The sequence below is a fragment of the Myotis nattereri genome (assembly GCF_964212035.1).
Source record: "Myotis nattereri genome assembly, chromosome: 2".
NCBI classification, from domain to species: Eukaryota; Metazoa; Chordata; class Mammalia; order Chiroptera; family Vespertilionidae; genus Myotis; species Myotis nattereri.
Genome location: NC_138076.1, coordinates 7,189,047 through 7,216,872, shown reverse-complemented (window position 1 = coordinate 7,216,872; position 27,826 = coordinate 7,189,047). Strand labels below are relative to the sequence as shown.

At 55.2% G+C, this 27,826-nt stretch overlaps 1 protein-coding gene across 1 annotated transcript; it reads left to right on the top strand.

The window, feature by feature from the left end:
- The first annotated feature begins 988 nt into the window (after positions 1–988).
- On the top strand, positions 989–27,226 carry DCTD (dCMP deaminase). The gene is made up of 6 exons (XM_081084356.1): positions 989–1,048; positions 2,560–2,674; positions 3,034–3,169; positions 22,869–22,985; positions 24,433–24,529; positions 25,675–27,226. Exons 2-6 carry the CDS (start codon positions 2,567–2,569, stop codon positions 25,751–25,753), a joined length of 537 nt encoding a protein of 178 aa, XP_080940482.1. The 5' UTR covers positions 989–1,048; positions 2,560–2,566; the 3' UTR covers positions 25,754–27,226.
- Positions 27,227–27,826: the final 600 nt, after the last annotated feature.

Genomic DNA, 27,826 nt, shown 5'->3' with positions numbered 1-27,826 from the left:
CTCAACCTTGGCTGCACATTAGAATCACCTGGGAATCTTTTGAAAATCCTGATTTCTGGGCCTCATCCTCCAGAAATTCTGTTTCTTTGTGACTAATGTTGTGCCCCCACCCCATAACCAAGAAACAGCATTTCCGGAGGATGAGGCCCAGAAATCAGGATTTTAAAGATTCCCAGGTGATTCTAATGTGCAGCCAAGGTTGAGAACCACTGGAGTAGAAGCAGTAAACTGGCCACACGGAGCACAAATGCAGAAGTAGCTTTGAGGCATTTGCACCTGGAGGCGTTGGTCCCCCCCCTATCGCGACAATCCCGCGCCGTATAAAACTGAAGCCGCGCGGGTCAGTATTCCCACGTGGACAGAGGCACAGCGCGGGCCCACGGGGGTGGGAGTGGGGGGTGACCAGGCCTCCGCACTTCCTGCGCCTTGCGTTTCACTGCACTGGCCTTTTGCATGTCTTTTATTCACCTATTACATATAATTACAGCGAGAGTTTAAGTAGGTGACGGTAGGTTCAGGTGTGTGTGTGTGTGTGAGGTGCGGGTGGGGGGGGGGGGAACCTCACCATCATCAACAAGGACAACAACCCCGGCCTCAGATTCCGAGATCTGAGAAATGCCCGGACTCAGGCCAGATCCTTGGTGCGGCCGCGAGCAGTGCCTCCCGGGTCCCGAACGCGGCGGAGGCTGGGGATCCGGGACTCGGGGAGGCGGGGCGCCGCGTGTGTCCCCGCCCAGGGGCCCCGCCGCCACCAGCGCAAAGTCAGGGGCAAACCCGAGAGGGGGGTGGTCTCGGGTTCCCCACCCCTAGCCCCACCGCGGGCTGAACGAGGTACCCGCGCGTCCGGGACCCGGAAGCGGAGGGGACCCCCAACCCCCCCGGGCGCGCGCCGGCCCGGCCCCCTCTCCAGGGCGCGCGGCTGCCCGGCCGCCACCTTCCGGCCACGCGGCGGCCCCGCCTCCTCTCCCACTTCCTTCCCGGCGGGCGCGGCGGGGCGAGCCGGCCCGAGGTCGCCGATCTGGGCGGAGGGACCCGGCCGGCCGGGCGGGTACGCGGCCCGCGCGCCATGTGGCGCGGCCGGAGCGCGGGGTGCGGGGCGCGGGCTCGCGGCCAGGCGCGGGGCGGGGAGCCCGAGGCCGCCCCCCCTCCCGGGCTCAGCCGCTCGGAGACCTCCGCGGCCTCCGGGAGCCTTTCTCCCTCGGGGAGCCCGGAGCGGGAGGCGCACGCGGGACTGAAAGTGGCCGGCACGGCTGCGGCCGCGGGCGCGGTGGGAACGCGTGGTTCGTCCCGGATCGGAATCGAGGGCATGGGAGGGGCTTGCGATCTGTCCCGCGGGTGCCTGGGGTACCTCCCCGGACTAGTTGTCCCTCCCCTATTTCTGCAGCAGGGTATGGGGCACCCCTGAGCGTTAAACCAGACTCTGGGAAGGCGCCCCGAGAGGATAAGTTAACTTCTTGCCTCCCCCCCCCCCCCTTCCCCGCCGCCTTGTGGTTGCAGGCGCTTCCCTGGCACCCTGCAGCAGTTAGGGTGCCAGCCCTTGAGCCGGGTGCTAAACCAGGCCTATCCGGCCTGCTTGCTGTTGAGAGAGTTCACAGGACTCTCTCATGATCGCTGGGTGACCTTGGTTCCCAGACCGACCTGTTGCATCTCAGTTCCGGCTGCCTTCCTTTAGCCCGGCTGTCTAGGCTTTCTGGAGACTTCTCAGTGACACCCTCCCAGTCCTCCTGCTGACCTCCCTCCTCGTCCCTGAAAGGACCCTCTCCCTTCTCTGCTGGAAGCGTTGGGTCCCTTGGGGGGTTCTCCCTGCTGTATTGGTGGTGCCTGCTTGCGGTCAAGCCCACGCCCCTAACTAAAACCTGGACTTAGTGAAGCAGGTGGCGCTTGTCAGAGCGGCTCCTCCTTTGGTTCAGTCCGCACCTCAGACTTGATAACTCTGTCCCACCTGGGGAATCTAAGGGGAAGGGAAGGGACGTAGGATCTGGTTAAGGTCAGAGGTGGGACAGTGCCAAGTGGAATCGGATGGGCATGGGTAATAATCCTGCGTGACTTAGGACGAGTCACCCAAGTTCTCGCGGTCTCTAGGACGGTGGTACTGTCTGCCTTAGTTAGGAAGGCAGCTCGAGTGAGGTGATGTATAGCCTTTAACCGTATCTGAAAGGTATTAGGTGGTCAATAAATGTTCTCTTCCCACCCCTCCCTCTTGCCCTGGCCCCATCTTAGAGCAGAGGGTGGTGCGGGATGAGAGCTATTTGTAGGGCAAGCATCGGTATTGACTTTTAAAAGCCTGTGACAACGCAGTACATAGGTGAACTGTGTGGGAATGTGAAGCTCTGTGTGCCAAATTCAAACTTCTGAAATAGTAACTTAATATTCTTGAGACCAGAGACGGGGGCGGGGGGGGGGGGGGTCCATGTCCTGTGATATCTGACTGGTACACGCACCGGAAGTTGTCCAAGTCCTGCCGTGGGCAGTCTGAATGGGGTTGGGGTGGGGTGGACCGGAGAGCGGATTGAGCCCAATGCTTTTCTCCGCTGATGTTTGTTGTGTGTTTCCTTCTAGACCCAGCATGAGCGAAGTCCCCTGCAAGAAACGTGAGGACTATCTGGAATGGCCCGAGTATTTCATGGCCGTGGCCTTCCTGTCGGCACAGAGGAGCAAAGACCCCAATTCCCAGGTAAGTGACTTTCGCAGGAGGACGATTGGGCCCTCACTGACGCAGAGATGCCTGCCAGGGAGCACGTTGCAAAGGCCGTTCACGGGGCAGAGTGACGCTGCTGCTTGTGCTGCACCCCTATGCGTCCGTCTTCCTGTGGGAGAGATTGCGGGTGCCTCTCCACCCCCTCTGGGGCCAGGGGCGCTCTTTCTTTGGCTCGTGGGAACCGCCACGGCACAGAAGCGAGGACGCAGAGCTCCTAGCACCCCCAGAAGCTGCGCGCCCTCTTGGAGCTCTGCGGGCCTCTGGTTCCATTGACAGCCTCGAGCGGGGCAGGCCGGCCAGGCAGTCACCAGGCCTTCGGGCATGTTTCGCTGCAGGTGGGAGCCTGTATCGTCAATGCAGAAAACAAGATCGTGGGCATCGGGTACAACGGGATGCCCAACGGGTGCAGCGACGACCTGCTGCCTTGGAGGAGGACAGCGGAGCGGAAGCTGGACACCAAGTACCCTTACGGTAGGCGAGCCTGGCATCCCGTCCTGCTTCGGTCAGAGAAGCGTCTTTCCCCTTCTCAGTCAGCAGCAGCTGGAAAGAAAGAAAGAAAAAATCCCTATTGAACGACCCCAATTTCCTGTCCCCGTCTCTAAAGTTCCAAAGAGAACCAGTGAATGGAAGGGACCCTGGTGGTGGCACACAGCCTGGCCCTGAGGGCCGGGGCTCTGTGGCCTGCGTGGGCCGGTGTGTTTCCATGGAGAACCGCCGGCTGTACCCTCCAGGGCATTGGTGATGGCTTCTGTGCCACTGGGCCGCCGCCCTGGGGAGGGCTGTGCACCCCGGGGAGGACTCTGCATGACGGCCCTGCAGGTTGGAAGCAGAGCCAGCTCCGCAGGCATGGCCGGGGCTTGGCGCTGGGGAGAAGCAGGGCCTGGGGAGGAGGAAGATGCTGTGGCCTCCTGCCGTCCTGGGGGCTCCGCAGTCCCAGGGGGGCTGTGGTCAGAGCACAAGCCAGATGGGTGGGACTGGGCCCCTTGGGCCTGGCTGTCTGTTTTAAATTAGGGGAGGGTCCCTCAGTCTCTTATACTGTGTTGCCTACCTGAGCCCCAGGGAGAATCACTTCAGAGAGTGTCTGGGAGGGACAGGCTACAGCTTCACTTTTCCCTTAATTCCTTGGAGATTTGGTAACTAAGGCGTAAATGAGGCAAAGTGGGCTGCAGGTGCTTCGTGTCGAGTCTTTATAATGTCAGGACCTGTGCCGTGTCTGAATGAACAGGCCGGCCCTGGTGGAAGACGGGGGGACTAAGGCCACCCCTCAGGGAAAGCGTGCGCCTCGGGAAGCAGTCCCGGGTGCGATGGGAGGCCTTTCGCTGTGGGCTCTTCCCTGCAGCTTTCCTGTGGGTTTTTCTCCTGCAGAATCCCAGGTCTGCAGTTAGCCTAGCTTATGCACTTTACCAATGTTCTCGGGCCTCAATCATGTGAAATAAACCCCATCGATTTCTTTTCAAACTGCTTCAGGCAGCTGCTATGTTTTGGAAAGAAAAAAAAAAGATGCCCAGAGGTGGGAGAGGACGTGAGGAATGCCGGCAGGGAGAACAACCAAGCGCTCAGGGTTTCCAGGGAATAGAGCATGGTTTAGTGAATACGGGCTTTTCATAGTCAGACTAGAGGCCAGATGCATGAAATTCGTGCAAGGGGCTCTGTCCTTGCAGCCCCAGCTTTGTCCGGAAGGTCGTCCGGAAGGTCGTTTGACTGTCCCGTCGAATTAGCTTTTATTATTATAGATGAGTCTTCGTAGGAGCAGGAATAGTGGGGCCCCACTAGTCGGGAGAATGTGAGGCTGTTGGCTCAGCCAGCGCTTCCCGGCTGTGTGGAGTGTGTGAACTGGAAAAGGTGCTAACGTAGTGCCGAAACGTTTGGTCACCCTGCTTTGATCGTAAGCTTTCGATGGTAGGAAAGAAGGGAAGGGCTCCGTCGTGCGTAGGTGCGTGCAGAGGTTCACGGCACAGTTCAGTGTCCGTGTAAAATCGCAGAATGAAAGGGTGCATGCGTTCAGTCAGCAGCGACACTGGAATGTCGGACCACGGTCGTTCCTTCACAGAATCCAGACGGAGAGGTGGGTCCTTGTGCTGACCTCCGGCACCGAGGGGTCCCTGTTGGTTCCTGAGGGGCCCACCGAGGGGACCCGGGCCGTCCTGTCACTGTGGGCCCCGGGCAGATGGGTGGCAGGGACCCAGAAGCCAGAAGCCTGCAGCTCCTTTGCAATCCCCCGCTTCCCAGTGAGCTGGGGTCTCGAGTAGCTGGTTTTGTTTGTCAGAGACACTGCCTTTTGCCCGAGTTGGAGAGAGGACCTTTCAGAGCTCCTTTCCAGGAGGAATTAAAAAAAAACACCCACCCACACAGGCATTGGGCCAGCCTCATGGATTGCTGTTTTTGCCTAGTGGCTGAGTTTCTGGGCCCTGGCTGGCTGGCTGCAGTATTTCTTTACTATCCATACGATTCCTCTAGGTTTTCAAAGCTCTTTGCCCTCACTTATCAATTTTTCATTTTACACACAGCTGTGCTAAAATGTAGACAGTTTTCTTCCACGAGAGTACGCTTTAATTTGATGTACCGTAAAAGTTATGGAAGGTATTAAATGGTTTTTAAAAGGCATTTAGCATTACTACGGTCATGAAATACACAAAGACGGGCTCTCCGTCTAGATAACGATGACTGGCTGTAAACAGTCTTGTCTTTTCCAGGAATTTCTGCCCGCAGAGTGAAAAATGTTTAGAGCCCCGCCAGTGTGGCTCAGTGGTTGCGTGTTGACCTATGAACCAGGAGGTCACTTCCTGGTTGGGGCACATGCCGGGTTACAGACTCGATCCTCAGTGTGGGGTGTGAGAATTATCCCCAATCAATAATTCTCATCATCGATGTTTCTATCTCTCCCTCTCCCTTCCTCTCTGAAATCATACTTAATAAATATATATTTGAAAAATATAAAAATATATTAAAAAAAATGTTTAGATAGCCTAGGGTAGAATAGAAATGTTTTGGTGATAATGGACTAAAATGCAAATTCTTTTTACTTCTGTTTTAAGACTTCAAACATTCACTTATTAAAAGAATCGCTGGTGTCTGGAACTGGGGAGACTCACGCTGTCTTTCCTCCCTGACGTCATGGTGGCTGCGCTGCTCTATCAGGGTCGGAGATGATGCGTAAATCCCCGTAAAGGACTTTAGAGATTATCCGAGCTCTAGGCTGGTGACTCCTAAGTCTTGAATATCTGGGGTCCCTGTCAAACAACTTTGAGGCCCCCCACTAAGCAAGGCTGCCTTACCTTCCTCCTGGGAGCCATTGTTCAAGCTCACATTGGTAACAGGGCTCCCCGGGCTCATCAGGCTCCTATGCCTGTGTTTGCACACCTGTTGGGGGGGCGTTGTGCGTAAACGTGCCTCTGCCTGGCCTTCTCTTCCATCCGGGCACTCAAGAAGCCAGGGTGACTTTGCCGGTGCCATCACACTGCTTCCTCGTGGGAGGGACCCGAGTCCTGATGTCCCAAGAGTGGGTGGTCGCCACACTGGAGATGCATCAGGCAGATGTGGCGACTCGGGACTGTTCCCAGCGTCAGTCCGTATTTCTGCAGGAATGCTCTAGAAGGCCATCGTGCTGGGGAGGAAAACGCTGGGTTCATCGAGGTGAGAATGCCCCACGGCAACCCTGAACCGTTCTGCCAGTGTGTGGCAGCGCGCCTGTACATTTTATGTTTAAATTTCATCTTTCTTTTCTCAGATTTAGCATATTGCTAAGCATGCACAGATGCCATTTTAGTGATTACGTAGCCATTTGCCTTACCCGCCTGAACACTGGCATTTTCCTCCCTGCCATGCGTGTGAGGTATTTCTTTGGCCTCCAAAAGGTTCGTCTTGAGAAACTAATTTATCAAGAAGTTGATCCTTGCTAAGCTGCGACTTTGTCAGGACTTGTAAGGGCTTCCTAGTAATTAAGATCAAATCTGTTCCTGCCGCCGGTTGGAGTCAGATGCCCTCTGGTTTTGTGAGGCAGGTCCCTGGATTGGATGACTGGCTGTTTCTGTTCCTGCAGAATTCTAATTTCACTTACAGCTTCCCACCACCCCTCCCCTGCCTGGGCAGCTAGTGCTTGCGGCCCGACGGTGGGTTTCATTAGGGATTTTGTACAAAATAATCAGTGGAAAACCTTCAAGCAAGTTTACAGAGAAAAAATGAAGTAGATGATTTTTATGAATCAGGAAGCAAACTCGGGTTTCACTGTGCGATGTTTTAGATAGACAGGGAAACCTGATGGCTTATGTATGAGGCTCCTTCCCCCCCCCCCCCCAAATATATATTAACCAGCTTGACATAAGCATATTCCACTTTCAGGTATAATTGTTTGGCAACAGTTCTTCAGAAAAGAATAAATAATGACTTTTTTGTTAATTTATTTGATTTTCATCTATATATTTTAATCTGTGGACTCAGGGTTAATTTTTTTTTTTTTAATATATTTCATTGATTTTTTACAGAGAGGAAGGGAGAGAGACAGAGAGTCAGAAACATCGATGAGAGAGAAACATCGACCAGCCGCCTCCTGCACATCTCCCACTGGAGATGTGCCCGCAACCCAGGCACATGCCCCTGACCGGAATCGAACCCGGGACTCCTCAGTCCGCAGGCCGACGCTCTATCCACTGAGCCAAACCGGTTTCGGCCAGGGTTAATTTTTGAGGCGCTAGAGATTCCTCTTTTACTCTGAACGTCTACAAGGGACCTACACTGACAGCTCCCTGTTGGGGAGGGCAGGAGCTGGAAAAGCTGAGATGCTGGTCCATGGGATCGAACCCACTTGAGAAACGACACGTATTTCTCTTTGTTTTGTAAAGAGTCACTTTACCTCGTGGAGGTTTGTATTCTGTTTGTTCGTCTCTGGCCCTTACGCTGATGTTGACTGATCTTCTGGCCTGAATGACTAGTCTTATTTTACTTTGCATTTTTTTTCCCCCTCAAGAATTCTTCCTTCGTAAGCTTTGCTGACGCTGGAATGAAAGTGGAATGTGTAATCTTGCTTGCTCCCTGAAGTGGGCACTCCAGCCTGGTTCCCGGAGGTTTTCGCAGATGTTTGTATTGGTTTTACTCTTACCGCTGAGGACCTGGGTTTCCTGTTTGGAGGAGGGGACGTGTGTTTAATATGCACAGCTGCCGGTTACCAGGCGGTGGTCAGATTCCCGGGAAGGAATGCTGCCCGGCCCCCCGGCCCCGGGTCCGGGTGTGGTGTGTTTGTGCCCAGCGACCATGGGCTTGTTAGATCCATGACTGACGTTTGCTTCTCAATGTCTTTGTGAAAGAAATGATCCTTGAGGACTCCTCCAGCTCTAGAGTTTCAAGAAAAATTAAACAGTGTAGCTTTGGTGCTCTTAGACTACCTAGGGTGCTCTTCCCTTTCCCGGGGCTTTGCGGGGAGTTCTAAAGCATCCTGGGTGAAGGCTCGCCCCCCGCTCCCCCCCAGCAAAGCAGCAGGAGGGGGGGACGGAGGATGTGCCTCTGCGTGTGGATGAGTGACTAGAACCAGGCTCTGTCCTCGGAGGCGCAGCCCTGCTCCTGTTCTAAGGTGAGTGTAACCCAGACAGAGACGGCACACGCAGGAGGGCCTGAGGCGAGCGAGGCCCCCCACAAACACGGGCATCAGAAGACGGGGATGAGGAAGGCTGGAGGACAGCCGTGCGGAGAAAGACCGTTTCTAAGTGCAAGAGGAGGTCTGACCGGAAGAGGCACACTTAGAACCCTTCCGAGACAAGAGGCTGTTCTAGAACCAAATAGAAAGAAAGGAGTTGCAAATCCTTTTGCAAACCAGTCCGTGTGACAGTGTTTGTTGAAACACAAGACTTGCCCGGCATCCGGACTACATGGAGAATAAGTGGGAATAAGGGAATCCGTACGCACCGCGGAGAAGGCCGGTGCGCGCAGGGCGATGGACGTGAGGGGCTGGCGGGAGGCCGGGCCAGCCGGGAGCGGAGGTGTGAGCGTCATCCCTGCGCTTCTTGCACATGATAGATGCCGCCGGACATTTAAAATATCGCGTGTGATAACGGAGCATGAATTTTTAAATTCTGCAATTAAAAGACTTTGTCCCCGACGCCATTAATTTTGAGTTTAGGTGGGAAAGGGAAGCAGAGTTCCTCATTGTCGTTTTTCCCCCTCGGTGAGTGAGTTATAACTCCTTAGGGCAGTGATGGCGAACCTTTTGAGCTCGGCGTGTCAGCATTTTGAAAAACCCTAACTTAACTCTGGTGCCGTGTCACATACTGAAATTTTTTGATCTTTGCAACCATAGTAAAACAAAGATGTATTTTTAAAAATATATATATTTTATTGATTTTCTACAGAGAGGAAGGGAGAAGGATAGAGAGTTAGAAACATCGATGAGAGAGAAACATCGATCAGCCGCCTCCTGCACATCCCCCACCGGGGACATGCCCGCAACTCAGGTGCATGCCCTTGACCGGAATCGAACCTGGGACCTCTCAGTCCGCAGGCCGATGCTCCATCCACTGAGCCAAACCGGTTTCGGCAAGATGTATATTTTTGATACTTATTTTATATATTTAAATGCCATTTAACAAAGAAAAATCAACCAAAAAATGAGTTCGCGTGTCACCTCTGGCACGCGTGTCATAGGTTCGCCATCACTGCCTTAGGAACTGGAATAAATACTCACGAGTCCCCTGTCCTGTTATCAGCGTGCGTCGTCTGTGGGTGAGGGGGAGTTCCGAGTCCGCTGGCTTCCTTTTGAGAAAGGATAACGAACTGTGTCCTGCGCCACGTCCCGTCGTCCTTCACTCACCCGCAGCTCCTCCCAGGGCGGCTGCCGTGTGCGGTCTGCGCCAGGCGCTCTGCAGGGCACGTGAAATGTCCCATGGCCCGGTTCTTCGGGCCGTGCAGGCTGAGCGTGGAGGAGGTAGACACGGATGAGACAAACATATTATTGAACATTCCTTCCCGAGGAGGTGACTTTTACACAGGGACCTGCTGGATTGGCTGGGCCCCGGTCCGGGAAGATGGGTGGGCAGTGTTGGGGGATGGGAAAAACAGGGGCAGGGCCTTCCTTGCAGTGGGAGTGCGGGGTGTGGGGTGCGGGTCCCCGGACCTGGCGGCACTCGGAGCCTCGTCTGGAAGGAAGGGATCTGGCTCACGCTGAGAGGGTGAAGCTGGAGGGTGAGGTGAGGCTGAGGACCCCTAGGGTAAGGAGTTTGGATTTAAAAGATGACATGGGTTGCGGGTGGGAAATGGGTTGTTGGGAGCAGGAGTGGAAGCGGGGAGCCCAGCCATGGGGTGACGCTACAGACCTGGTGGGGAGCCTGGGAGGGCGGGCATGCTGGAGATGGGGAGGCTGGGTGCAGGGAGTGTTTGGAGACACATCCGGGGGGGGGGGGGGAAATGGGGTGGGGGAGGGAGATGGACTTCCCCCAGCAGTTCAGCCGAGCACCTAGGCTTGCAGGGAGATCGAGGACTTGGGCCCTGAGGTTGGGATGGTGTGTCAGGGTGTCGGGTTGGGTTGAAGAGTACGGGGAGATGTCAGCAACGGCAGGTTTGGCATTTGGGTGACATCAGTGCTGTGGAGACGGGGAGGTGACCTGGGGAGGGTGGCCTGGTCCCTGAGAACTGCAGCACTGAGAGGCTGGGTGGGGGAGGAGAGGCCTGCGGGGATGGAGAGGGACACGGTGGAGCACAGGGCTGCCTTGTGGGAAGGAGGGAGCGGTTGGCTGCGGCACAGCTGCTGCGAGGTCTAGGGAGACGGGGACATGTCCACGGGGTTAGCAGCCTGGGGTCATTGTTGACTTTTCAAAGAGCAGCTCCGATGGAGGGAGCAGCAGGGTCGGAAGGCAAATGGGAGCCAGTGGAAGGAGGCGCAGAGGAAGTGGGGACAGATGTGTGTGGAGGTGGGTCGAGATGTTTGTTACGAGAGCAAGACCGATGGGCAGTGGCCAGCATGGGAGCTGGGGCCGAGGAAGGTTTATGTTGTCTGCGGGAGGGGAGGGTCTGGTGTTGGTTGGTTTGTCTGTTTTTGCTGACATTGTTCAATGATGGGAATGATCCAATCGAGAGAGAGATTGCTGAGGGAGAAGCGGGAAAAGCCTGGCCAGCGTGGCTCAGTGGTTGAGCGTCCACCTATGAACCAGGAGCTTACGGTTTGATTCCCTGGTTTGATGCCCAGGTTGCAGGCTCGGTCCCCAGTGTGGCGCGTGCGGGAGGCGGTCCCATGGATGGTTTTCGCTCATCATTAATGTTTCTCTCTCTCTCTCTCTCTCTCTCTCTCTCTCTCTCTCTCTCTCTCCCTCTCCCTCTCTCCCTCTCTCTCTCTCTCCCTCTCTCCCTCTCTCTCTCTCTCTCCCTTCCTCTCTGACATTTAAAAAAATTAAAAAAATATATTTTAAAGAAGAGAAAAGAGGAAGGTGTTGGAGGAAGGGAGTGGAATAGCACACTGGTTAGTAATTGGGACGCCAAGTGGGGGCAGGGACAGCGGGCACGCAGGTTGTGGAGTCGCGGTGGGGATGTGATCAGCTCAGCATTGCCAGGGAGGGCAGGACGAGGCTGTCGGTGGGAGGCGGGAGGAGGGCGAGCAGGCTCGGACAAGGGAGAAGCAAGGAGAGAGTGTCCCCCGCCCTGCAGGGACGTCCTGGGAATGTAGGGCCCTGTCGGGAGCTGTCCTGGTCCCCGAATCCCGGGTTCGGTCAGCGAGGCCCCTTTTTCTGCCTGCTGGACGGGGCCAGGGAGTTGCCTGGCTGCCTGCGGCGCTGGAATTAACTAGAACACGCCCGACTCCTGCTCCAGCGCGCACTGCTCAGGGCCCTGTGAGCCTGTTAACGCAGGAGGGGGGTTTGCAGCACACAGCTGTCGAGCCCTGGTTAGTGCTGCTGCTAGTGGTGTTTCTTCAGCCTTGTGGGCATCCAGGCTGTTTCAGGGACAGTGGGAAGGGCGCTGGGCCTGGCTCACCCGCCCGTTGTCGAAGACACGCAGCATTTCCACGCTTCCTCCTTCTGACCTGGGTGTGTGCCCTCGCACCTCGGGGAGCAGTGCAGCTCGGGTTCTGGGGGCTTTATTATCAGTAATGGAAGCACCACGGTCAGAAGTCTCTTTAGCCCTGGGCACTGCCACTGGGGCTGAGTGCCTCCCCTGGGTGCCAGCAGCCTGGCGAGAGGAGCGAGGGGGGACCCGGGGTGGGAGAGCAGGAGAGAGAGAGGAGTGTCTGTTCCCCATCGGCAGAGCTCCGCAGCGGGGCTGCCTGGCCTCAGGTGGGTGGGCAGGAGAGGCGAGGGGGCACCGTGTTTGTCCGTCCGTCTGTCTGTCTCCTGCGGGCCTCTCCTCCCCCTTTCACAGGCCGGGGCTGAGGCTTCACAGGGTGGAGGGTCGCAGAACCAGCAGGTGGGGAGGTGGCCAGGGGCCACGTGGGGAAGAAGCACAGGGAGGCGCAGAGCGTGGTGGCTCTGAGGCCTCGGCTGTTCCCACAAGCCCACGGCTGGGATCCAGGAGCCGTGACGGGACGGGGACCTGCCGTGGAGGGTGGGGCCGGGAGTGGAGACGGGACGGGGACCTTCTGTGGCCTGTGGGGCCGGGAGTGGAGACGGGACAGGAACCTTCTGTGGCCTGTGGGGCCGGGAGTGGAGATGGGACAGGGATCTGCCATGGTGGTGGGGCCGCGAGTGGAGATGGGCCGGGGACCTTCTGTGGCCTGTGGGGCCGGGAGTGGAGACGGGACGGGGACCTGCCGTGGAGGACCCCATTAGAGCTGGGCTGCAGGTGGGGGAGCCTGGAAGATTCGGCCGCTTTTTCAGGGAGCAGCTCCTCCCCTTCTCCAGACCCTGGCTCCGGCCAGAATGCCTTTCTGCGTCACTCTCTGCGGACAGAGACTGCCTCGGGCACCGTGGGAGCAGGAGCAGCTCAGACATGGTCCAGCGCAGGGCCGGCTGCCTCCGCGTTGCCGCTGTGGCCTGTTCTTAGCTTCACCTGCCAACGGGCACTGTCCTGTGCACGTCCCTCCCCCGGACGGCACGCCCCTCAGTGTCAGAAGCAGTGGCTCCATTTGTCCTCTGAAAGGGAGGCCACTGGCGGTGCAGGGGTTGGGGCAGGGCCCGCGGTATCGCCAGGACCCGAGGGGTTGCCCGGACGCCAGATCCCGCGGTGCCGGATTCTGAGCACAGGCCGGGGGGTGGCCTGCGCGGTCACCTGCCGCCTCTGCGAGGAAGCCCGTCCTGGCTCCCCTCCCGCTCTCCACAGGGAGCCCTGCCGGGCCCAGGACTGTGCGTTCTTTTTCTTTTCTTTTTTTTTTTTTGCCTTTCATTTCTTTATTTTTTTAAATTTTGTTTTATTGCTTAAAGTGTTACAAAGAGTATTACATATGTCTCCTTCCCCCCCCCCCCCTTGATCTTCCCCCGGCCTCCCCTACCCCCCAGTGTCTTGTGTCCATTGGTTATGCTTATATGCATGCATACAAGTCCTTCGGTTGATTTCTTACCACCCCCCCCTAACCCCCCCCCCCCCAGCCTTCCTGCTGTAGTTTGACAGTCTGTTCGATGCTGTTCTGCCTCTGTATCTATTTTTGTTCATCAGTTTATAATGGCCTTATTATCCATAAATGAGTGAGATCGTGTGATGTTTATCTTCTCTGACTGGCTTATTTCACTTAGCATAATGCTCTCCAGTTCCATCCATGACGTTGCAAATGGTAAGAGTTCCTTCCTTTTTACAGCAGCATAGTATTCCATCGTGTAGATGTACCACAGTTTTCTAATCCATTCATCTACTGATGGGCACTTAGGCTGTTTCCAGGTCTTAGCTATGGTAAATTGTGCTGCTATGAACATAGGGGTGCATATATCCTTTCTGATTGGTGTTTCTGGTTTCTTGGGATATGTTCCTAGAAGTGGGATCACTGGGTCAAATGGGAGTTCCATTTGTAGTTTTTTGAGGAAACTCCATACTGTCTTCCATAGTGGCTGCACCAGTCTGCATTCCCACCAGCAGTGCACGAGGGTTCCTTTTTCTCCGCATCCTCGCCAGCACTTGTCGTTTGTGGATTTGTTGATGATAGCCATTCTGACAGGTGTGAGATGGTACCTCATTGTTGTTTTGATTTGCATCTCTCAGATGATTAGTGACTTTGAGCATGTTTTCATATGTCTCTGGGCTTTCTGTATGTCCTTTCGAAAAGTGTCTATTTAGGTCCTTTGGGGACTCTGCGTCCTTAGAAAACAAGCCCAGGTCTGACGTTTGCAGCTTTCTCTCCAGCCCACGAAGCTTTCCCCAGCGTTTTCCTCACATGTTCCTCACTGACTGGAGGCAGGGAGGGAGGGCGACCATTCCCGCTGGTGGCTGAGCGCGGCGGGGACTCGAACCCTCGTGCAGGCAGAGGCTGAGCCCCCTGTGTTCTGAAAAGACACATGTAATCCCAATACAATTCCCACAGAAACAGCACAACCTGCAGATTCAGTCCCATCCGCCCACAAAGAGGGCGTTTAACCCCTTGTTTCCTGGCTCTTCCCCGCGCTCCCCTCTCCTGCTGTGGTTGTGTCTGTGTCTGAGCGTGGGCCTCGGTCCCCTGCCTGCACCTGCAGCTGCGGCCTGTGGGTGCCTGTGGGTGCCGTGCTGGGCCAGTGATGTTGCAGTGAGGTCTTGTCACTGAACATGTATGGGAACCGTGTCCAGTTCTAAGCCCTTTCCTCTCCCGGCCGCAGCCCCGCAGCCCGGCACTAAGGGGGCTCCCCTGGCCAGGGAGTGGAGTGGGGGCAGGCAGGGCTCTGTCTGAGAAGCCACGAGAGTGAATGGGCTTTGCACACCAAGAAGTTGTCAGGAGGGGAGACCAGAGGTGGGGGTGGGCTGGGGGGGAGGGTGTCTCTGGGGCGAGGGGTGGGGAGCAGAAGCTGAGAAGAGCTGCGTGTGGCTGCTTGGGGTGGCCCTGGAGGAGGGCTGTACTGTGGGTTTCCAGGTCGCCCCTCCTGTCCCCTACCCACCTGTATGCCAGGGCCTTTGAAACCCTGATCACGAACCCCATTGCTTCCTTACAGATGTGGGCCCTTCCCGAGGGAGGTAGCAGAGGAGTGGTATTGTTTGGGACAAAGTCTAGAAACGTTTGCTTTGGGTTTGGGGGTCGCCATAATAACGAACATTTTATAACCTTCTGGGGAGGGTGCTGGAGGTGGTGGTGGGTTGGGGGGGCTTACATTTCGAGGCTAGCTACTCTATCGTTAATTACCGTCTGGAAGGATCGGCACCTGGAGGCTGGCGTGATGTATGAGGCCCTGTCAGGGTATCTTTCAATAATTAAGAAATAAGTCCTTGAAATTCCATTTTAGCTTCAGAAGCTGTGAAAGTTCCCGAAATGCATCTGAGAGGACCGAGTGCATGCCCTCCCCCCTGCCCCCACCCCCGTGTGTACCCATCAGGCGTCTGAGGCATCCAGGGCGGTGGGGGGTGGGGGAGCAGGGGGGATGCTGAGCCCGAGGGAGGTGTACCTGCGTTTAGTGACTCTGGAAGTGGATACACTTAGACCCGTATTTCGAGAAGCAATGACACAAGCTGTGTCGTCGGAACAGGAACGGAATATCTTATACAAATCAGCATCGAGTTATTTTTAAAAACGCACAGGCCGACCTTGGCCTGGGGCACCCTTCATGTCAGCTGTTAACTGCGGGGTGAGGCGCCCCACCTTTCCTTCCGGAAGGCTCCGGCTCCGGAGTCCTGGCCTCTGTCGTGTCCGTGAGCCGACTGTCTGTGCCGTGACCGTGGGTGGCTGCACCGCCGAGGACCTTCAAGGTCAGGGGCAAGGGCGCTTCCCAGAGGCGTCGGAGGCTGAGCGGTGCCGCCTGGAGCGAGTTGGCAGAGGTGGCGCAGGTCCTGGCTCAGTGGCAACAGGGTTCCCCTCGCCTGGCCCCCTCGCCTGACACCCCCAAAGCCACCGCTCCCCCCCTCGGCCCCCGCCCTCGCTCCCTGCTCCGCCTTCAGGAGTGCCCTTCAGGCCCAGGGGAAGCCTTTTCTTCAAGTTCCACACCACGGACAACGAGGAGTTTTGAACAGTCTGGAGCAGGGGTCCTCAGACTGCGGCCCGCGGGCCACATGCAAATACAAATATTGTATTTGTTCCCGTTTTGTTTTTTTACTTCAAAATAAGATATGTGCAGTGTGCATAGGAATTTGTTCATAGTTTTTTTTTTAAACTATAGTCCGGCCCTCCCACGGTCTGAGGGACAGTGAACTGGCCCCCTGTTTGAAAGTTTGAGGACCCCTGGACTCTAGAGGATTTCTTTTCCTGGAGTAGAAACTTAGTTTTCCCGACTCCAAATTTCCTCAGGCCCCGGGTTCCCGTCCTGTGCCGGGCGCACCTGCAGGTCCGTGAGGAGAGCCACGCTATTTCTGCTCCGCTATCTGTGCAGCAGTTAGCATTTGCTTAGCATTTTCCATGTTTCTGGGTATTTTGAGAGAAGGTGCTGTGTTTTAAATACGACGTTTTTACTGATTGCAGAGAGTGAGGAAGGGAGAGGGAGAGATAGAAACATCAATGATGAGAGAGAATCATTGCTCGGCTGCCTCCCGCACGCCCCTCACTCGGGGCTGAGCCCGCAGCCTGGGCCTGTGCCCTGACTGGGAATCAAACCCTGACCTCCTGGTTCATGGGTCAGTGCTCAACCAGACAGGTGTTTTCTTTGTTTAAACCTATTAAAGTGACCTTAAAAATTCTGCCGTCTAAAATAGATATTGTATGCGTCTTATATCAAATGAGATGAAAGTCAAATTTATAAAATGTCGAATCTCTTAAATCTAAATCGAACCGAGGATGGAATGTATCCTGTTAATTTGTCAAACTTGCCGCAAACCGCCTACACGAGACAGTAAGGATTAATCAAGCTCTGGTAAGAGGGAGTTTGAAAAATAACAGTTTTCTAATTATACAATCTCTGCTCCATGGTCCAAGGTTAATGCAGTGCTGAATTCTGACAGTTAGTAATAGAAAAGGGGGGAGAAAAAGACCAAAGCGTAGAACTGTCTTATAATTACCCGAGGCAGAGGCCCTCCTCCCGGCGGTGGGGAACTTTCTGAGTGCTAATCCCATGTGCTCAGCATCTGCCTCTTTCCCCTTCCAACAATGTTGAGAGTAATCGGAGGGTTTTGTGGCGCTCTTGCTGCTTAGCAAATACACTGGTAGTGCTCGGGGAGTTCTTTTGCTTATTGCCTAGCCATCGGGGAGTAGTTCTAGGTAGACAGTGGAAAATTTGCCTTTTTTGGGGGGGGGACAATTTAGCTATCTTATGAATTACGTCCTAGACACTCTCTCGTTGGGGTACTGAGTCTTTATTCCTATGATATAAAACCATGCTGTTCTCACGATCCCAATGAGAACCTTTCTCCTGGGCTGGCTCTTGCACTCATCTCCTCGTAGCTCTTGCCGCGTGTATCCCAAGGCGATCAGAATGCCAGCATCGGAAAACGATGAATTTGTTCTTGACCTTCGTGCTCGCAGGCAGCTGTGGACTGTGTATGGTAGCGAGAGAGGTGACGGAGAAGACCCGGGCGCCCCAGGGAAAGGCCTGAGGAGAAGAGGGGACACTGGGGTTAGGAATGTAGATTTCGGGGCTTTGCAACTAGATCTGCTACCCGAGAATCTAAGAATGAACGCATCGAAGAGCAGGACTGGACTTTGGGACATGCCTAGAAAGTCGAGAGAAAGAAAAGGACCCATTGAAAGTAGGGCACCCCAGAGGCCCTGGTCCTCCTGAGAGGACTTGGGGTGGAGGGTGGTAACTAACCAAGGGCCAGGGAGCAGGCGAGTCGGATTGCAGCCCGAGGAGGCTTTTTAGGTCAAGAGCCGGCCAGTCAGTGGCGTGCCAGGGCCGGCTCACCACCGCCGATGTGCGCATCTCTTCTCACTTCCCTGCCCTGTTGGGGGCCTGACATTGGCTGCGTGGCAGCATTTACACCACAGAAATGGGCAGACGCTACAAACTAGGGCCATTTTAAGAGAACAATTGGTTGTAAACATTACTAGTGTATTCGGGGAGGTCAGCGGGTTTCCTTAGAGCAGTGTTTCTGAACTTTTTACATGGTGACATAGTTTTCCTGCAAAAAACCCCACACAAAACACACACACACACACACACACACACACACACACACACACACACGGAAGTTTTAGGAGCAAGCAGTACCTGACCTTGCCACGTGGATGCGTTCTAATCTCAGCCCTTCTCTTTTCGTTAAAAAGAAAAGAAAATGCTGTTTATAGCTCACTAAACTGGTGTCACGACCTGCAGTTTGAAAAGCATTGTTTCAGAGACAAGTGGAGGTTTTATATGCATTACAGAGTCAAGAGGCTTGCCCTTGGCCATGGGAGAGGAGACTCCTGTTTTGCGGTCAGAGCCTGTCTTGGAAAAGATTGGCTGTTCTGGAAGATGGAGGGAGGAAACCGGGCACATTAGGGAAAAGCTAAAAATTGCATTACTTAGTACCTTTTAAATTGCTTTGATTCAGCTAGTGGAAACGCGCTTTCTGAGAGCTGGCGCTGTTCCTGCAAACCGAGAGCACATTCGTGCCCCCGTCGGGGTCACACGCTTCAAGTGGCAAAGTGGAGCCTTGCACCTCGAAGCTGCCTCAGTTGCAGGTGGAGGATGCGAGGGTGGGGGAGATGCTTGGCCAGGCCAGGCCGGCCGGCAGGGCTCGAAGCACGCCCTCCCAGGCCAGGCCTGCTCCCTGCCGAGTGCTCTCTGTGGCCTGGAGCCGACGTGGCAGTTGCCTGTTACTTGATCAGCTGTGATGGCCAGCCCGGCTAAGCGAGTCCCCACACTCCACTCTGATTGACCTACGTGAACACATCGAACGAGTCCCAAGGCGTCTGTCCAGGTTCCTCCAGGCGGGCAGTCTGGGGACCCGATGGGTCCGTTCTGAAGGGAAATGCAGGGGGGTTGGGAGGGGAAGCCGAGGGTCAGAGCCACAGGGGCTGTGGGGTCGTGGACCTGCGAGACCCGTGCCAGGATCTGGACAGACAGCAGCAGGGAGTTCCCGGTGGGCGGGGCCAGGAGAGGTGTCCAGTGTAGCCCGGGGCTGGGGTTTCCCTCCTCAGCCCCATAGGTGTAGGCTGGGGAGCCAGGGCGAATCAGACAGGGCTCGGTGGGCCCAGGGGGCTCCGGGAAGGTGGGAGTGGGTGTCACTTCCGAGGCTAAAGGTATGGATGATCCAGAGAAATCAAGTGTGCCTGGATACTCCACAAGTTTAATTTTTTTACTTTTTTAATTTTTATTGATTTCCGAGAAGAAAAGAGAGGGAGGGAGAGAGAGAAAGATCAATGATAAGAAGGAATCGGCTGCCTCCTGCACGCCCCACACTGGGGATGGAGCCCGCAACCCGGGCATGTGCCCTGACCGGGAATCAAACTATGACCTCCTGGTTTCTAGGTCGACGCTCAGCCACGGAGCCGGGCTGTTTTCTTCATTGTCTAGCTTGACTTGGGGGGTCATGGGTTGTGAACTGTTCCTTTGAAAGAGCCCACATGTGCCTGGCACTCAGCCCTCATGTCGCCAGCAGACCTCATGTTTTTTTAGCAGGAAACTTTATCGGTTTCATCTTGCGATTTTGTGGGTCAGAGAGAGGAAGTCTGTTCATGGTCCTGGGTGCCATTTCTCTGAACCACCCTTTACCCAGGGATGCTGGCGGGTTGCCCAAGAAAGGCTGTTTCATATGGTAATTTTCTTAATGAACCCAGGCAGACAGTGTTACATTTTGCCCCAAAATGAATTCGAGGAAGACAGTTGCCGTCCACGTGACAATTTAGAAATTCAAGAGAGGACAGTGCACTGGGTTTTCTCCCAGATTCAGAAACTCCGCAGTTCTGAAGAGTAATACCAACACCACCAAAAAGTGTTTATTGGGCGGGAAGGCCTATGTTTGATATTTGAATTTAAGGGGACTGTCCGTATTTCCCGGCATTGGCATCAATAACTAGAACCCGCATTTCCCCCTTAATTCATTCAGTAAATATTTAACACCCATGATGTTCATGGCACCGCGTTAGACTCCGGAACCTAGAAGACTGGTCCTGCCCTCAAGGGGGAAATAGAAGAAATAATTACATTTAGTTGTTTTTAACACGGAGCGGGGTTAATCCAGGTTGGGGACTTGGTCATGGGAAGGACGTGGGGGCAAGGGGACTTCTGCGAGGCCGACGCCCTCCTGGGCCCTGAGCCTGGAGCCCGTCCCTCCTCCTCCCCGTCCTCCCTGCCCTGGGGGTGTATGGACTGTGGGGCTCAGGTCCCGGCTTAGGCCCCTCTGGCCCACAGAGGTTCTCTGGTGGGTTGCGATCTGATTAAGTGCAGCTTTTCTTTTTCGGGAGATTTTCTTACAAGGCCTGAGACTGTTGGTTTCCACAGGCGCCTGAGACCTCCTAAATCAGCTGTGGGCAAACTACGGCCCTCGGGCCAGATACGGCCAGTTTGAAATGAATAAAACTATTGAAAAAAAAAGACCGTACCCTTTTATGTAATGATGTTTACTTTGAATTTATATTAGTTCACACAAACACTCCTTCCATGCTTTTGTTCCGGCCCTCCGGTCCAGTTTAAGAACCCATTGTGGCCCTCGAGTCAAAAAGTTTGCCCACCCCTGTCCTAAATCCACAGGACTACAAGGAGCGCTCCCAGCGTTTCCTGGGAGGGCCCTGGTCAGCTTCCTGCCCTCAGCATCCCAGAGTCGCGGCCGGACACGCACAGCAGCCACCCCACCCGAGACCGGGAGGCCTGGGAGGAAGGTGGGCCCTCAGAGACCCTCAGCAGAGGCTCGCTGACTGAGGGAGGACGTCACGGCCGAATGTGCCCGGAGGAAGGCGTTGTGTGTAGGCTGGTGGTGGTGGGAGAGGGCGCGGAGACCCTCGGAGGCCCCACGTTTATAATTCTAGGAGATTTGTGTGATTTGGACCACGGCCAGATAGTTATTAATTTGTTCAGCAGACATTGATTTTAGCGCCTGGATGTGTAGCGTGTGTTGTTAAGTGGCCTTGGGGAGGCCAAAGGGCTCTGGGAGGCAGGGTTTCCTAAACACATCTGCACGTTGGAAACATGTGGGGGAGCCGCTTAGAGATTTCAAAGCCCAGTCCACACCCAGGCCCTGTCAGGTTCCGGGTGTGGGACCCGGACCGCCGTGCTTTGGAACATCTGAGGATTCCTGTCTGCAGACATGCGTGAATCTCTGCCACAGGGAGATATAATATAGCCTTAGATAATGCACCCAGAAAGGGAAATAGTAACTAAGATAGCATACAGTGCCCTGGCTGGTTCGGCTCAGTGATTACAGCGTCAGCCTTCCGACTGAAGGGTATCGGGTTCGATTTCCGGTCAAGGGCATGTGCCTGGGTTGTAGGTTCGATTTATGGCCACAGTCAGGGTGCATTCGGGAGGCAAGAAGTCAATGTGTCTCTCACATCAGTGTTTCTCTCTCTCTCTTCCTCCTCCCTCCCTTCCACTCTCTCTCTAAAGATCAATGGAAAAAATATCCTCGGGTGAGGATAGAAAAAAAAGATAGCATCTAGCCACCGCACAGAGCAGGCAGGAGATTCCACACTAGATCTGAGTGGTGAGCACAGCTCCTGCCTTGAGAGGAACGCCCCGTGGATTAGTCAGTGCGAACCCCAGCCCAAGGCCCTGGGAAGGTGCGGGAGGGGAGAGGAGGGGGCTCCCTTCATCCTGGAATTCCGGCAAGTCTGGGAATGACCTTGGATCCCCGTGTAGGGATCTTAGGTGGAATGAGCCAGTGCAGCAAGAACTTGACCTTTCGCACGGCCGGCGTGGCCCAGTGGTTGAGCGTTGACCTATGCACCAGGAGGTCACGGTTCGATTCCCGGTCAGAGCACATGCCCGGGTTATGGGCTCGATCTCCAGTGTGCGGCTTGCAGGTGGCAGCCCATCCATGATTCTCTCTCATCATTGATGTTTCTATCTCTCTCTCCCTCTCCCTTCCTCTCTGAAATCAATAAAGAAAACCCCAAACTTGACTTTTCCTTGCCATTAAGTGGATGCGTGTCTTTCTTATAAAAGACGAACTACGGGGCACCCACAAGGATGTGTGCGTGTGGGCCGGGAGCCATGAGGCCTGCAGATCCCTCGGTCAGCAATGCTCAGCTCCACTTCCTGATTCTCTTGCTCTTAGTTGCTCCTGCCCTCTCGGTGGCCACGGCGAAAGCACATCCCCGCGTGTGCATATCAGCACACAGATGAGCCATTTTATGTGGGTAGTTCATGCCCCAGGGCCTTGTGGCTACACGTGGGGTGGAGCTGGGGGGAGGTACCTGACCCCGGCCCCTCCTGGCGGCTCTAGGTGCTCACAGGCCCTAGGCTGCTGCGTGGACAGGGGTGCCTCTAATCGCCAACCCATCGGGCCACATGGCCCTCATTGGCATTCTCAGCACTTTCGGTTTCTAATTAGTTTTTTTTTAAATCGAGTCTATTATATGTTACTAGAGGCCTGGTGCATGAAATTCGTGCACGGGTGGGGTTCCTAGCTTGGCCATCGATTAGGGCCCATCGGGTTCCTTGCCTCCCCGCCTCCTCCTTCCCTCACTCCCTCAGTGCCCTGCTGCCACTGCTGGTTGCCCGCCATGTTTCATGCTGTCCCCTGGTGGTCAGTGCACATCATAGCAAGCGAGCGAACTCCCCATCTCCTGGTCGAACGCCTGAGGGGACACTTTGCATATTAGCCTTTTATATAGGGTATCCCAGAATTCATGCAAGAAGTAATTTTGATAGAAAACACAGGTTTATAATTAAAAATTGTAAATTTTTTATTTATTCATAAAGTATACAGCATAGGGTTATGTATGGAATAGCGCATTGGGTAAATGGCCTCCACGGCTTTGCTGGCACATATGCAAAGCCGTGGTCTTCATTGGTCTTCATTGTCCCTGCGCCTGGGCCATAATTGGTACTTGGGAATGCTTATCAAATTGAAGGGATTGAAATCAAAGGGCAACAGATATTAGAATCTGATTCAATAAACCAAGTAAAATTAGGCTTTTATTTTTTGTTGTTGTTGTTAATGCTTATGCAAAATTCAAATCTTGCGTGAATTTTGGGACACCCTCTATATATAGATTTCAGAGGGCGGGGTGGAATGCTTCAGCACTGTTGGTGAATTCTTCCCGAGCCCCAGTGTAAGTGTTTCTCTTTCTTCTCGCTCCCGCCCGCAGTGTGCCACGCTGAGCTGAACGCCATCATGAACAAGAACTCGGCCGACGTGAAGGGCTGCACCATCTACGTGGCCTTGTTCCCGTGTAACGAATGCGCGAAGCTCATCATCCAGGCAGGTAGGCGCGGGCGCCCCATTTGTCTCGCCTGCGTCGCGGCCTGCCCTCGCCGCTCCTCGCAGATGGGTTTGATCCTACGCTGCTGTTGTTTGGATCTGAATTAATTGCACTATCTACTTTGCCGGATGCCTCCCGTGTTTTGTTTTTGAACAGTGCCAGGTATTCTGCGACTAATTGCATCCTCTGCGATTCTTAACATGTTTCTAATTTCGTTTGCAGCTTCTTAAACCGCAAGCTGCCAAAACGCAACACGGGCTTTGCATATCGTTACTGTCAGTTTTCTGTTCTCTGGCATATCGTGCATAGATTACGGGGGGGGGGGGGGGGGTGCGGGTGAGGGGGGGAATGAGTTTCTGTCAGATACAAGGTCAGCTGGGAGGCTGTATGTGAAATTTTGATTTGTAGCTAATGTAGGGTAGATATTTGAGGACCTAACTGTATCTCTGCATTTTAATGTCCTAAGACTCCAACGGAACCATGTTAAGTTATTCTTGCCGCGAAGCGACAGCACTGTGTTCTGAACATTTCGCCTTTTTCAAACTGTCACATCTGAGATTCGGCCGCACTCTGTCTCCATAAAACTCTCCGCGTGAGACTTAGGGACGTGCCGTGTCGGCCAGATGTGCAGCTTAGAGGGGCTGTTTCTCACGAGCCCGAGGGTCTGTGAGCAGAGGGGGTCTGCGGGTGTCGGAACCAGAGTCTGCGGCTCCCCGCGGGCGCTGGAAGGTCCTTGGGGACACAGGCGCCGAGGCGGTGCAGGCGTAGGCAGAGCCACGCATGCCCTGGGGGCCAGCCCCCTGCTGTCCCCGCGGAGCTGGGGTGGGGAGTCCCGTCCGGGGTCCTGCCTCAGGTCAGCGCTGCTGGTGAGACGGGAGAAGCACTGGTCTGCTCCGTGTGGGTCTGCAGAGCCGTCCGGGGAAGTCGCTGGTCTCTCTCCGATTTTGCCAGCACGCTCTCCCCTCCCCGCCCCACCAGCCTCTGGAGTTCGACAGTAATTGCTTTATGAAGAGAGAACGTCTGATTGCCCGCAGTAAAGGAAATTTGTTAATCACATCGAGGCTTGACCACTTGACTGTTTTCACTTTGCATTTGTTGAAAAAAAAATCCATAAATGCTGGAGGGCAGATTCAGCACCGCCCGTCCCTGTCCGCTGCTGTCCCTGTCCGCTGCTGTCCCTGTCCGCTGCTGTCCCTGTCCGCAGCTGTCCCTGTCTGTTGCTGGATTGGAGCTCAGCTCCTGGTTGCAGCCACTGGGCGTGGTGTGGATGCGCCCTGGGAGAGGCGATTCATCGCAGACACTGCCATCAAGTGAATGCATGATTTCTTATAAAAGATGAACTGCTGGGCACCCACCAGGTGCTCCGGGGCAGCGCTGCCGTCCGTCCGTCTGACGTGGTGGCGTCGCTGTGCTTGTACTAACGGGGCTTCCTGCCTTGTTGCCTTTTAAGGTATCAAAGAAGTTATATTCATGTCTGATAAGTACCACGATAGTGAGGAGTCCACCGCCGCCAGGCTCATGTTTGATATGGCTGGGGTCGCCTTCAGGTGAGTGGAGGGCCTGAGGCCTGATGGAGAAAGGGGGGTGCTGAGGCCTGATGGAGAAAGGGGGGGCGCTGAGGCCTGGTGGAGAAACGGGGGGGGGGGGGCTGAGGCCTGATGGAGAAACAGCGTGGCCTGAGGCCTGATGGAGAAAGGGGGGGGGGCTGAGGCCTGATGGAGAAAGGGGGGGCTGAGGCCTGATGGAGAAACAGCGTGGCCTGAGGCCGATGGAGAAAGTGGGGGCTGAGGCCTGATGCAGAAACAGGGGTGGCCTGAGGCCTGATGGAGAAAGGGGGGGCCTGAGGCCTGATGGAGAAAGGGGGGGCTGAGGCCTGATGGAGAAAGGGGGGGCTGAGGCCTGATGGAGAAAGGGGGGGGGGCTGAGGCCTGATGGAGGGGTGTGTGTGGCCTGGACCCGTGTTTCGTTTCTGCCTGTGATGCCCGACTCCCTTCCACCTCCGGCCCCTCTTTTCCAAGGCGTGGGCTGAGCCTCTCTGTGTTTTAGGGGCAGATCTTTAAGAGCAGTGACAGAGGTAGTTGAAGATGCTCTGGCTAATAATTGTGCTTTTTAAGAAAATATTCTTATTGATTTCAGAGAGGGAGAAAGAGATAGAAACCTCAGTGATGAGAGAGAAACATCGATTAGCTGCCTCCTGCACACTCCCCACCGGGGATGTGCCTGCAACCAAGGTACATGCCCTTGACCAGAATCGAACCTGGGACCCTTGAGTCCGCAGGCTGAGGCTCTATCCGCTGAGCCAAACCGGTTAGGGCTGGGTCTGAGCCTTATGGGCATGTTCCTTTCTGCACGGGGCCCTGTTATTGGCTCCTATAGGATAAAGTGAGTCCCCACAGAAAATGTGGGTTAAGCCAAACTAAACAGATTACTTTAACTACTCACTGGATAATACCATTATATATTTCTTTTTTTAAAAAAATATATTTTTTATTGTTGATAGTATTACAGATATCTTCCATCCCCCCACCCCTTTACACCCCTCCTCCTGGCCCCTACCCGCCACCACCACCACCCCCCCCCCCCCCCCCCGCCCAGGCTTCACCACCCTATTGCCCCTGTCCGTGGGCTACGCCTTTATGTACACAAGTTCTTCAGTTTATCTCTCATTATCTATTTTGTTTCCTCCATTTAGGAAATTCACACCCAAGTGCAGCAAGATTGTCATTGACTTTGATTCCATCAACAGCAGGCCCAGCCAGAAGCTTCAGTGAGTCCCGTCCCATTAAACCGCGGGAGGCGGGGATAACCCTCCCCCAGGGAGCCGGAGCGCCTTTCACCTGCAAGTTACACCCGCCTTCTTGTCGCCGGGCCTTCCTGTCGCCGGGCAGCACACGGAGACGCACAGCTACTCCGCGCAAAGCCTCATCTCCCCGACTCTCCCGTCGCACGGAGTCTGCATCTGACTAAGCTACTGATTTAGGATTAAGATAAGGGGCCTGTGCCCGGCCCGGCTCGAGGGGCTGGCGTGGGGTGCCTTCCCCTTTGCGTGCCGGCTTGCCGGGGTGCAGGGGAGTGTCCCCAAGCGCACTGTCACCCACCGCACGTCACAGCTGCTGCACGCGGCTGCATGTGCTCGGCGGACAATAACAACCACCGTGCCCCTGGCGGGAAGAGCTGGCGCTGGCGGGAACATCTGGCCCCGTGAAGCAGAGCGTGTAGTGCCCGTGGAAACGAACGGAGGGCCCACACGGCAGCGTAAGCTTTAGAGTCGAGGGGCCCCCACCCGCCGTCCTCACGGTGGTGGCAGAGCTGAGTTCTGGGCACTTTCTCTGCTTTTGCTGCCCTGCTCCCCACAGGGGAGTGGCTTCCTGTCCCTCTGGCGGTGGGGACTCCGGTGTTTTTATGTCTCATTTTTGGTTTGTTGGTCACATATTACTTGGTTGTTCCCAAGCAGACAGCTCATCCTGTTGCCCCCAAGACCCCATCCTGCTGTGGGGGTGGGGACTGTGTGAATGGGCGGCCATCATGGGTCACTCCCAAGGACACTCCCAAGGCCACTCCAAGGTCACTCCCAAAGCCACCCCAAGGTCACTCCCAAGGCCACTCCCAAAGCCACTCCAAGGTCACTCCCAAGGCCACTCCCAAAGCCACTCCCAGGTCACTCCCAAGGCCACCCCAAGGTCACTCCCAAGGTTACTCCAAGGTCACTCCCAAGGCCACTCCCAAAGCCACTCCAAGGTCACTCCCAAGGTTACTCCAAGGTCTCTCCCAAGGCCACTCCAAGGTCACTCCCAAGGTTACTCCAAGGTCACTCCCAAGGCCACACCACAGCCTGGGAGTAAATGATTCCTAACCTGTAAGTGAGATGTGCGGAGATTTAGGTGCCTCCAGGCGGTTTTCACCAGATCTGGTGACAGGACCTCCTGGCTCCGCGCCTCCCTCCTCTGACACTAATCTCGGGGGGGGGGGGGGGGGGGCGGGGCGGGGCGGGGGCGGGGCTGGCTGGACAGACACCTGCCTCTAATCCCACTCAGTTTTTATTGAACGTGCTCAGTCCCTTGTTGAGAAAGTGGTTTCTTTACCCTAAAGATTATGACTGATTTTAAAGGGCTCTTACATTTTTATGAGTTTTTATTTTGTCTCTGAGGTTTTGTACTCGGTGTCCGGGGCATTTTGTAATTTGGCTCCTTACCAACATTATTCGAATCTTATTAAAACCTACCCCAGCGAAGGACGTTTGCTTTTATCTTGTAATTATGTGCTTGGTTCTCCGTTCCCGTCGTCTCTGCATTGTCTGCGAAGCACATGGCACATGTTTGAATGCTCGGAGACAGGACCCCGCATGCTGCCTCGGGGCTGGCGGGCGGGCGGTGCTGCTTCAGGGACCAGACGGAAGCTGTGAGGAAGGTTCTCTGACTCCCCCTCCCAGCCTCTGCTCGCTCAGGTGATGAGTCAGAACTCATGGCCTTGCAGCAGCCCAGCAGGTGTCCTGAGAAGTGCTCGAGGGTGTGGGGTAAAGTCACCCCCTCCTCAGCATGGGAATCGGGTCCAGGAACCCCAAACAAAGCCCACCCTGCCAGCCTCTTGACTTTGCCAGCGGCCTCCACCCGCCAGGCACTGCAGACGCGGCCCGCACTTCACTTTCTCTGGGGCCGAGTTGTCTACCGTTAATGTCCACCCCCGAGTGTGGCCCGGGGGAGGGCAGGGCTCAGAAGTGTCTGCCGGTGCCCAGCTGTTACTCATTTCCAAGGTCAGAGGTTTTTATAAAAAGATTTAAAAAGTCTTCATTAAGTTAAAAGAATTGGAGGAGGGGTTGTGTACACCTGTTTACTGCTCAGTCGTGG